Source organism: Suncus etruscus, chromosome 7 (genome assembly GCF_024139225.1).
Source record: "Suncus etruscus isolate mSunEtr1 chromosome 7, mSunEtr1.pri.cur, whole genome shotgun sequence".
In the NCBI taxonomy this organism is placed as follows: Eukaryota; Metazoa; Chordata; class Mammalia; order Eulipotyphla; family Soricidae; genus Suncus; species Suncus etruscus.
Window position 1 is genome coordinate 61,773,673 of NC_064854.1, and position 10,411 is coordinate 61,784,083.

The window sequence follows — 10,411 nt, forward strand, 5'->3', positions numbered from 1 at the left end:
GCATCCCCTCTGCATTGCCATGGAGACCCGTGGTCAGAAACTGAAGCTGTGTTTTTATTGACCAGGAAATGGGGAAGAGAAACCAGCATTTACATAATGCTCACCACAGCTCTGCAGGGGCCGGGCCCAGCTGTGCAGAGGAACTGGCCTCTCCCCCTCACAAATGAAGGCTGCTAGGAACTGAGAGGTGTCAAGCTAGGCCCTGCAAAGACGTGAACTCCAGGAGGCTAGAGAACTAAGTCAGGTTTGGAGACAAATTAATTAGGAGGGAAAAGGAAGTTAGCCAGGTTGGCCTGATGGTACAGTATAAGAGATAAGGTGTTTGCTTTGCTGAGGGCACCTGGGTTTTATCTCCAACACCTGAGCACCACCAGGAGTAGCCCTGAGCACTGTCAGGCGTGGTCCTCAAGCCAACACAAGTTACAAAGAAATGAGTGCATCGTATCACCAGCGCCACCTGGAGCATGAGCCAGGAGTGGACCCTGAGTACTGCTGGGTGTGGCCTCTCCCCTACCCAAAAAAATAAAACCGAAACAAAAACCAAAGAAAAACCCGGGGCCGGAGAGATAGCATGGAGGTAAGGCGTTTGCCTTTCATGCAGGAGGTCATCAGTTCGAATCCCAGCGTCCCATATGGTCCCCCCGTGCCTGCCAGGAGCAATTTCTGAGCGTGAAGCCAGGAATAACCCTGAGCACTGCCGGGTGTGACCCAAAAACCACAAAAAAAAAAAAAAAAAAAAAAGAAAAACCCACTCACATTAGTGCGAACTCAGCAAAGGCCTTGAGGCACCACGGGTGTAGTCCCCAAACAAAATAAACAAACAAAACAAGGGCCAACTCAAGAGAAAGCTAGACAAGCAGTGATTTAGAAGAGTAAAGCCAGGGGGCCGGGAAGGTGGCGCTAGAGGTAAGGTGCCTGCCTTGCAAGCGCTAACGTAGGACGGACCGCGGTTCGATCCCCCGGCGTCCCATATGGTCCCCCCAAGCCAGAGGCGATTTCAAACGGGTGTGGCCCAAAAACCAAAAAAAAAAAAAAAAAAAAAAAAAGAAGAGTAAAGCCAGAATAAAACTCAATCAGGATAACTGTTGTGCTTTGCATGGAGAGCCCAAGGATGCAGGTGGAAGTGACCCCAAATTATTTTTGGTTTTGTTTTGGGATCATACTTGGCGGTGCTCAGGGGTTAGTTAATTCCTGTCTCTGTACTCAGGAATCATTCGGCAGGTTCAGGGACCTTCCCTGGACAAAGCCAAAGCAATGCCAGTCGGAAGCATTTGGGAAACACCCTCTGTTCATCAGCTTCATTTCAGGTGGAACGTCTTTCTTCGCAGCTCCTTCTTCCTCGAGAAGTTCCGTTTTCCCCTCCTTTAATAAAATCTTTCTGCATCGTTGTCTCCTGAAAACTTTTTTCTGCTACCAAAGACAAGAATGCAGAGGTGACTTCTCCCCTTTTCTTGCAGAGGACGGCCTGAGAACGCCTGGGTCACCCCCCCCCCCCAAAAAAAAAAGGGTATGTGCGGAGAGATAGTACAGCGGTAGGGCGTTTGCCTTGCAAGAAGCCGACCTAGGACCAGCGTTGGTTCGAGTCCCGGCATCCCATATGGTCCTCCGTGCCTGCCAGGTGCGATTTCTGAGCACCCTGAGCGCCGCCGGGTGTGGCCCCAAAACAAACAAAGGTATGGGAGGGATCCAGCTCCCCATCTCTGCAGACCAAGCGTTTACAAACCCTGTGGCTGGCAGGACTTGGCTGCCCACTCCTTTGCAGACTCGGCCAGCAGGACTTGAGACCACATCTCGTCCGGAACAGATGGAAGACACGGGCATCACTACCTCCGTCGGTCCAGCGGATCCTCCGCACGCTCTCTCCCTGCGCAGGCCCCGGCCATGAAAGGAAGAGACCACAGCAGCTGTGGCGTTCGGATCCCGACTTTTCCCACGGGGATGCGGCTCCATCTCCAGGAAGGGTACAGAAGAACGGGCACCCAGGCAGCCTGGCTGAGCGAACGCCTCTGGCTCTAACAAGCGCGAGTGCGCCCGGGGTCAGTGTCAACCCGTGCTACTTGCAAGAATGACCCCTCCTGATGCCCGGGATGCCATTAGTAAAGATGGCGCCTGCGACCTCCCATGCCTTTCCTGAAGGGGAAACCGACCTCTCCCATCCTTCTCTGGGGACAAACAGGACCCTGTCCGGAAGGAATTATGGCAGTACGAGTCTTTCTCCCATACTCCGGCACCTGCGAAGCCCCTCTGGTGGCCCAGAGAGACTCCCAGCAACGTCCAAATTAGGCGGCTGCCTCACCAGGGCGCAGGCGGAAGTGGGGCGTGTCGAAGCCAAAATAGGCGAGACTTCCGCCCCTCACCAACATGGCGGCAGGCGAGCAGTGCGCATGAGCGGCGGCCCATGGAGCGTTGGGGTCCCGGGAGCAGAGACACTGTCCGGAGAGCGCGTTGGCGGCTGCGGGCCGGGGCGGGTGAGTGGGGCTGGCGGGCGCGGGAGACCGGCGGGGCGGCTGCTGAAGTCCGGCCCCGGCTTCAGAAGCCCGAAGTCTCCGGGGAGCCTTTGTTTGGAGGGAGGCGGCCGCGCCGGCGTCTTTATCTAGGGATCCCCTTTGTGGGTCGTGCGCGCCCCGCGCCTCCCTGGGAGCCCGTGCGCCCGCGTCCGGCCCAGGGAGGGATCCACCGAACCCCCTTGTCTCCTGCGATGCGAGCCTGTTATCATCTGGGCTGGAGGCGCCCCACCTCAAGTCTTCTAAGGGCGCGGCCTCACGCACGTCCCCAGACCCCCGCGATTCTAACTAAAGAGTCGGGGTCGTCGTCGGAGGGAACCTCGGCGTGTCCCCCCACCGCAATCCTGAGAACTGAGCCCGCGCGTACCCCGAACCCCGCGATCTTAGGAGCTGCGCGGTCGTCCGGATTCCCCGCGCGTCCCAGTCTGCTCCTGCAGGCCCAGCCCCGAGTTCCAGGAGCCCCACCCCACCCCGGGAACTCGGGGTGCTCCGCGGGTGTCGGGACGCGCTGCACGTCACCCCCGCAGCAGCCCCGCGCCCCCGCGCCCGGCTGGGCTGGCAGGAAACGCTTCCGGAGGCCTCGGGCCCGGATCTGCCGAGGCCCCGGGTGGGTGTCCCCGCTGACAGCTAGCTCAGTGCCTCTTGCGCCCCCTGCGGCCTCCCGTGCGCGCCCCGGGTTGGAGGTTGGCTGGGTTTGGGGGTGTCTCCCAGCAGCTCCCACTTCCCCTTAGTGGGACGCGCTCCCCTTGGACACGAACTTTCCCAAGTTCTTGGTGAGGCTGTCTGGGAACATACAATCCTCCTCCCTTTGCACCATCACATACCTCTTTCTTACAACGGTGACAATGGACAGGTTTTCTGGAGGCCTTTTTGTGTTTCCTCCCACAGCCACCAGGGTCCCCCGAATGTGGTGATCTGCAGACACCCCCCCTCCCAGGACTGAACTTTACTCCCCGTCTCTTGTCCCAAACCCGGAGACTGGAATATCACCCCTTTTCTGAGGCGCAATTGATGGGTGTTGTCATGGAAACGGTTTAGCAATCGCGTCCTCCTCCAGGAAGGCTTGGAGAATAAAACAGGAGCTGGAAGATGTTGTAAACCTTGACATCTCCAAATGAGGGCACACCAGTGGGGACCCAGATTTGCTAAGTCCCTGGGAACTGGGGTGTCAGGGGTCTTGTTGCAAATCCCAGAGCAGATCTCAAGAAGCAGGAATAAACTGTGGCCCCTCGATGTCTGACAGATCAGAGCAGCTTTTAGGGAAGTGGGTGGGGGATCCTGGACTCCAGACTTGTAGTCTCATCTTCGTGCTGAGCCCTTTCCTGCCACAGAGAGGCCCCACATTAACTCCAGTCGCCCTGGATTTCTACCAGAACGTGGCACTCAGACTTGTGGAGCAGGGGCCGTAATTTTCAGAGGAGGAACAGCCTGGCGAATGAGGTCCCTGGCAGAGCGATGAAGGGGTAAGTCAGCCCTGGGTCCCAGGGAGAAGGGGTGCTTGTTGCCCCCTGCCTTACTGGGATTCTTCAGCCAGGCTGTAGGGAGAAGCGCCTTCCCCCTGCCCTGGTCAGTCCTGCGTTGGCTGGTGCCTGCCCAGGACCCAGTTGCTGAGCCCATGAGGGGAACACTGTAGTTCTCAGGGACATGATGCCTAGGGGAGCTGTCCTGGCATTGACTCTGGTCCCCTCTGGCCCACTCAGGCAGCAGAAGACAGCGGAAGCGGAGGAAGGCACAGTGCAAATCCAGGAAGGTGGGTGTGAATCCCAGTGTCCCAGAGCCCTGTGCTCACTCCCCCCCACACACACACTCCACAAGGTGCTCACCCCTTACCTTCATCTGCTCTTGTCATTCAGGTGCGGTGGCGACTGGGGAGGACCCCACCAGCGTGGCCATCGCCAGTATCCAGTCAGCCGCCACCTTCCCTGACCCCAACGTCAAGTACGTCTTCCGAACTGAGAATGGGGGCCAGGTAAGGGGGGGCCTGGGCACCATAGAACAGTTCTGGGGGCTGCCAGGGGGCACTGGCTTCTTTTGCGGGGACCTATGTTTGGGGGTGCCTGGGAGGTGCTCATTCTCCTCGTCGGCCGTGTTCCTCCCCGCCAGGTGATGTACCGGGTGATCCAGGTGTCTGAAGGGCAGCTGGATGGCCAGACCGAGGGCACCGGAGCCATCAGTGGCTACCCCGCTACACAGTCCATGACCCAGGTAGGGCTAGAGCATGCTTCTCAATTATTTCCTGTCATGCCCCTCTAGGAAGAAGAAAACATTTTTCGCGCCCCCTGCGTGACTGTAAATAGTATCCTTATTAAAAAGAACTTTAACCTGCAAAACAAAAATAGATTAAATAATTTGAGCTGATTTTTTAATCAGAGGTGATATTTGGATTAATGGCTACAATGAGCACGTTTTGCAATGCATAGCTTTTCAAAGCGGGGTTTGAAGCAGGACACAGCAACTCTCAGCTCCAGAGACATACAGAGACATAATAAACACAGGGCAGGGGCCTGGAGAGATAGCACAGCGGTGTTTGCCTTGCAAGCAGCCGATCCAGGACCAAAGGTGGTTGGTTCAAATCTCGGTGTCCCATATGGTCCCCCGTGACTGCCAGGAGCTATTTCTGAGCAGACAGCCAGGAGTGACCCCTGAGCACTGCCGGGTGTGGCCCAAAAACCAAAAATAAATAAATAAAAATAAACACAGGGCTTAGCTTGTTATGACAGTGTTTGTTGAGGTCAGACGCGCCCCCCTTTATGGAGCCTCGTGCCTCCTCCCCAGGGGGGCATGCCCACTATTTGAGAAGCACTGGGCTAGGGGCACCGAGGAGGAAAGTGGGGCTGCCGGCAGGGCTCCCCCTGCTGCCCTCTCACCCTCACAGTCTCTTGCCTCCCCCTCCAGGCAGTGATCCAAGGAGCCTTCACCAGTGATGATGCTGTGGACACGGAGGGGACAGCGGCTGAGACGCACTACACCTACTTCCCTGGTGGCTCAGTGGGCGACGGAGCCGGGGGCACAGCATCAGGGAGCACGGCGGCTGTGGTCACCACCCAGGGCTCAGAGGCCCTTCTGGGACAGGCCACCCCCCCTGGCACTGGTGAGACCCTCAAGGACCAGGGGGGGGGCGAGGGGCGGGCTTTGCTTCTGATCCTGTGCAGCCCCAAGATCTGGAGCCCTCCTGTCTTCCTTATCCTCTCCATCCTCCCCATCCTCATCCTTTTCCTCTTCTCTATCCTTCCCATCCTTCCTCATCCTCTCCATACTCCTGCTCCCCTTCCTCTGCCCTCCCCATTCTTCCTCCCTGTCTTTCCATCTTCTTTTTCCTCTGTCCTCCCCACCCTTCCTCCTATCCTCCCTGAGCTGGGGCAGGCAGAGGGCCATCAGCCCAGCCTGAGTCTGACAACCTGAGTCCTGACCCCCAGGCCAGTTCTTTGTGATGATGTCGCCGCAGGAGGTGCTGCAGGGGGGTGGCCAACGCTCCATCGCCCCCCGGACTCATCCCTACTCCCCGTGAGTAGCGTCTCAGGCTCCCTGCAGACTGGGTGGGGGGAACCCGTGAGTTCTTCCTTTGCTCATGGCTCCTCTCACCGCTGCCTCCTGTCCCTTCACGGGTTGGTGCCAGGAAGTCAGAGGCTCCTCGGACCACCCGGGATGAGAAGCGCAGGGCCCAGCATAATGAAGGTGGGTGCAGGGGATGGGGCTTGGGACCTGGGCCTTCGGCGGGCCCCTGAATTCCCAGACCTCCTCTGTTACCCCAGTGGAGCGCCGCCGCCGGGACAAGATCAACAACTGGATTGTGCAACTGTCCAAGATCATCCCCGACTGTTCCATGGAGAGTACCAAGTCCGGCCAGGTCCGGAGGGGCCAGTGAATGGGGCAGAGCCAAGAGGCCTGTTCTGAGGGGGATTGGATGGGCCAGGGGTGGAGTTAATGTATGGGGTGGAGTCAAGGGACTTATTCATCAGAGAATAGAATGGGCCAGGGGCGGAGTCAGTGGATGGGCAGAGCCAAGGGCGTTAAGGGGGGGGGGGTCAATGAATGTGTGGGGCCAAGGGCTCTGTTCTGTGGGAATTGGATAGACCAGGGGCATCATTCCAGTAGTGAAGGGGGTGCTAGAGGAATGAGGCCAGCCCACATCTTGCCCCATCTCCCATGATCCTGGGAGTCCTGGAGTGCCTAGGACAGAGGCAGCTCCTTTCATGTGCCTGATCCCGGGGGCATTTGAGCCCCTTTCCTTCCCTTCCCAGGGAGAATGGGCTGTGCACCGGCTGGGGCACCAAGCTCACAGCCAGGGCTCTTGCAGAGTAAAGGGGGGATCCTGTCCAAGGCCTGCGATTACATCCAGGAGCTGCGGCAGAGCAACCACCGCCTCTCAGAGGAGCTGCAGGGCCTGGACCAGCTGCAGCTGGACAATGAAGTGCTTCGCCAGCAGGTGTGGCCTTGCTAGCCAGGCCCCAGGGAGGGGGTCGTACCCACACTCGCCCTCACCTTACTGTTCCCCTCTTGGTCCCAGGTGGAAGATCTGAAGAATAAGAATCTCCTTCTTCGTGCACAGCTGCGACACCACGGGGTGGAGGTGGTTATCAAGAATGACAGCAACTGAGGGCTGGGGCCTTCCTGAGGACTGCAGGGGTGCAGGAAACGGAGCAGATGCCAGCAGGGACCCAGGGTCAGCTTATGGTTGCTTGCCACTGGCCCCTTGGGGATGGTTCATGCCTACCCTGTGCATGGTGTCCACTGGCCAGGCCCAGTGTTTTGGACTGCGTTCCCTAGCCTCTTCCTGTCCCAGGAGCTCAGGGGGGCCCAGGGATCCTGGGACAGGCCTGAGGCACTGGGCGGTGCCCAGGAGGGTGCTGGCAAGCTGGGAGTCTGGGAGGATGGGCTGCCCTGAGGGCCCGATTCTCTTTTCTTTCTTATTTTCCTTTTTCTAATATAAAACGTTCAGGGCTACTATTGTCTCCTGGCCTTCTCTTTGCGGGGCCCTGGGTTAAGGATTAAAAGGCTCCACTGGGAGCAGGGAGGTAGGGCTGCCTCTTCAGGCTCCTCTTTTTTTTATTACTATATATATATTTTTGGTTGGGGCTTACACTTGGCAGCACTCAGGGGTTACTGGCTCTGCGTTCCTGGCAGGCTCGGGAGACCATATGGGATGCCGGGATTCAAACCACTGTCCTTCTGCATATAAGGGAAATGCCCCACCTCCATGCTATCTCTTCAGCCCTTCAGGCTTCTCCTTTTGGGCAACTGGGCAGGTGCAGTGACTGCCAAGCTGCTAGCAGGCAGCAGGATCGCCTGGAACAGCGCTGAGAAGGGGGACTGAGGAGAGGGTGGATGCTGCAGGAGGTCTTAGAGGCCCAGCATGGACAAGAGAAGAGGGCCAGGGGTGCTGGGGTGGGGTGGGGAGCACATTCTGGATACTAGGGTGGGGGAGGGGCAGGGAAAATAAGTAGCAGGGCAGGGCAGGGACAACCACTGCAGCCCAGGCACCCTGAGGCCCCACAGTGCCCAGCACTCCTGGCTGCAGGCCCGTTTGTTCATATTGGTGGGCAGAAAGGTGACAACCAGCACCATCTCAGGCATGTTCAACATTCCTGGTATGAAGGAGGGCGGGGTTGCTGGCAGGGCTGAAGTTCTGGGCCAGGGGCTCTTCAGAAAGGCACTGGTGTGGGGAGTCCTCTTTGCTGAAGAAGTGGGGACCTGCCCTGGGAAAAGTGGCCTTGCTGCTCTGGGGTATCCTTGAACTGAACCCCTAGTCAGAATCCTCGGTCTCGGCACAAGGGTTCCCCTGCACCCTCCTGGGCCAGAGCCCAGGTGTCTCCCCAATGTTGGAGCTGGAACATGCACTGCAGATGGAACCGGTCTCTTCTGTACTGTCTGTGCAGCAGAGAAACAGAAGCAAGGGAAAGAGAACCTGGTTTTCTTTTGACAGGTTGGCAAATGGGGCAACCTGGCAGTGCAAATGGCCCAGTGTTTGGGCTATAGCGGGTAACGCTAGGGGCATGTCTCTGAGGGTGGGGGAGTGTGCAGGTGGCTCCCCTTTTCCTCACCTCCTCCTGTATCTGCAGGACCCATAATTACACAGAGCTATAGAGAATGGGCCCAAGAGGACTGGTAGAAGGGGCAGCCAACATCTCAGGAGAAGAGGATGGCATGTTCTACCTCCCCAGCAATAAAGCTTTCATCCATCCAAGCATGGGGCATTGCTGCTTTTCTGCTAGACCCCAACATAACCCTTTGCACACGGCCATTCTGGGGTTCCTTCTGCCCTAACCCTAATGCAGCAGCATCCCCACCTGCCAACTGGGGCACAGGAAATCTCAAAATGGGTTGAGGGTCTTCAGACAGTGAGAATGGTAGAAATCAAGGATTTGGGTGTGCAGTCCAGAATAACAAGGACCCAAGAACAGGACAGGAATAGCTTCTGTGCATAAAAGCAGAAACTGGGCCTCTAGACTAGGTCCCACAAGTCTTGTCTTCAGCACCTGTCCCTTGTTCTTCCTTCACTCCCAAGCCCCCCTGAGCCACACTTCTCTCAGGCTCTGCTCTTGGGAGGGGGGAGACACAGGATCCTCCCCTCACCCATGCCTTTCAGGACAGCCCACTTTTCGGGGCCTGGGGAGGAGACACACCTGGGAGCTCTCAGGGGTTACTCCTAGCTCAGCACTCAGAAATCACTCCTGGCAAGTTCCCGGGATCCTATAGGATGCCAGAGATCTAACTTGAGTTGTCTGTATGCAAGGCAAATTCCTTCCTTCCTTGCTATGCTATTGCTCCAGCCCCAGAACCCACTTTGGGAATCAAGCCCCATGATGTGTAGATGTGTAGGCGGAAGGCAGTGTCAGGATTTGAACTGATACGGCGGTGTGTGTGTGTGTGTGTGTGTGTGTGTGTGTGTGTGTGTGTGTGTGTAGGTGGGCAGCCGGTGTGTGTGTGTGTAGGTGGGCAGCCGGGGTGTGTGTGTGTGTGTGTGTGTAGGTGGGCAGCCTTCTCCAAGGTCCTGCTGTTTCCAGGGCTCTCCAAAGGATTTCCAGTAAATGGGTCATAGAGGCAGGCTCAGCCCCTGTCAGGCACTTGGAATTCTGCAGAGGACTGCTTGGAGGTGGGGCCAGATAAGACTTCCTGAGTTTCCCAGGAGTTCCATTTGCATTCCTCTCTAGTTCCCTACTCTCTCTTCCACCTCTGCTGTGGGTCTTGGACCACCTGCTGCTACTCTTGGCCTAGTCCCAGCCTACCAGCTGACCTCAGGGAGGAGAACTGGGACTGTCAGTGCCACACAGACAGACCAGGGAGGTGTTACTGAGCAAAGCTGTCTTGGATCAGATCTCTACTCTGTGAGCTATAAGCACTGCAAAATGCAGAGGGTTTTTCTTGGGGTGGGGGGCACACTTTGTGGCACTCAGAGGTTACCCTTGGCTTTGTGCTCAGAAATTGCCCCTGGCAGGCTTAGGAGACCATATGGGATGCTGGGAATCGAACCGGGGTTTGTCCTGTGTTGCCTGCGTACAAGGCAAACACCCTACTGCTGTGCTATCACTACAACCCCCTCGTTAGCATGTTTTTATTTTTCTTTTGGGGTCACACCTGGCACTGCTCAGGGCTTAATTCCTGGCTCTATGCTCATCTATCGCTCCTGGTGGAATATCTCTCCAGAATGCAAAATGCTCAATAACTCTTGCTTCAGATTTGTACCACAGCTCACTCCTTAATCACAAGTGTCCATACAGGACAGAGACCCCAGGATTTTCTTCAGACCCTTTTTCCTGCCAATATTTTCTGTTTTGTCAGTGTTCAGGGTTTACTCCTGGCTCTGCTTTCAGGAATCACTGCTACCAGGCTTGAGGACCAGAACGGGTGCCTGGGATAAAATTCAGGTTGGCTGCAAGCAAGGCAAGAGCCCTATCCACTGTAGTATC

General features: G+C 56.9%; 1 protein-coding gene across 2 annotated transcripts; it reads left to right on the forward strand.

Moving 5' to 3' along the window:
* The first annotated feature begins 2,375 nt into the window (after window positions 1–2,375).
* USF1 (upstream transcription factor 1) lies at window positions 2,376–7,448 on the forward strand. Of its 2 annotated transcripts, XM_049777059.1 has the most exons (11): window positions 2,376–2,468; window positions 3,878–3,967; window positions 4,205–4,254; window positions 4,358–4,473; window positions 4,608–4,709; window positions 5,400–5,595; window positions 5,921–6,008; window positions 6,121–6,179; window positions 6,257–6,351; window positions 6,802–6,930; window positions 7,012–7,448. In XM_049777059.1, the coding sequence occupies exons 2-11, from the start codon at window positions 3,960–3,962 to the stop codon at window positions 7,099–7,101; spliced, it is 933 nt and encodes a 310-aa protein (XP_049633016.1). In that variant the 5' UTR covers window positions 2,376–2,468; window positions 3,878–3,959; the 3' UTR covers window positions 7,102–7,448. The 2 variants fall into 2 exon arrangements, with proteins under 2 accessions (XP_049633016.1, XP_049633017.1); XM_049777060.1 differs by lacking the exons at window positions 2,376–2,468; window positions 3,878–3,967 and having other exon boundaries at window positions 4,238–4,254; window positions 4,358–4,442.
* Window positions 7,449–10,411: the final 2,963 nt, after the last annotated feature.

Excerpts from the sequence above, each read along its gene's own strand:
- USF1 (XM_049777059.1), top strand. Across the intron at positions 4,474-4,607 it reads GAACTGAGAATGGGGGCCAG|GTGATGTACCGGGTGATCCA; the intron begins GTAAGGGGGGGC and ends CCTCCCCGCCAG. Across the intron at positions 4,710-5,399 it reads CTACACAGTCCATGACCCAG|GCAGTGATCCAAGGAGCCTT; the intron begins GTAGGGCTAGAG and ends CTCCCCCTCCAG.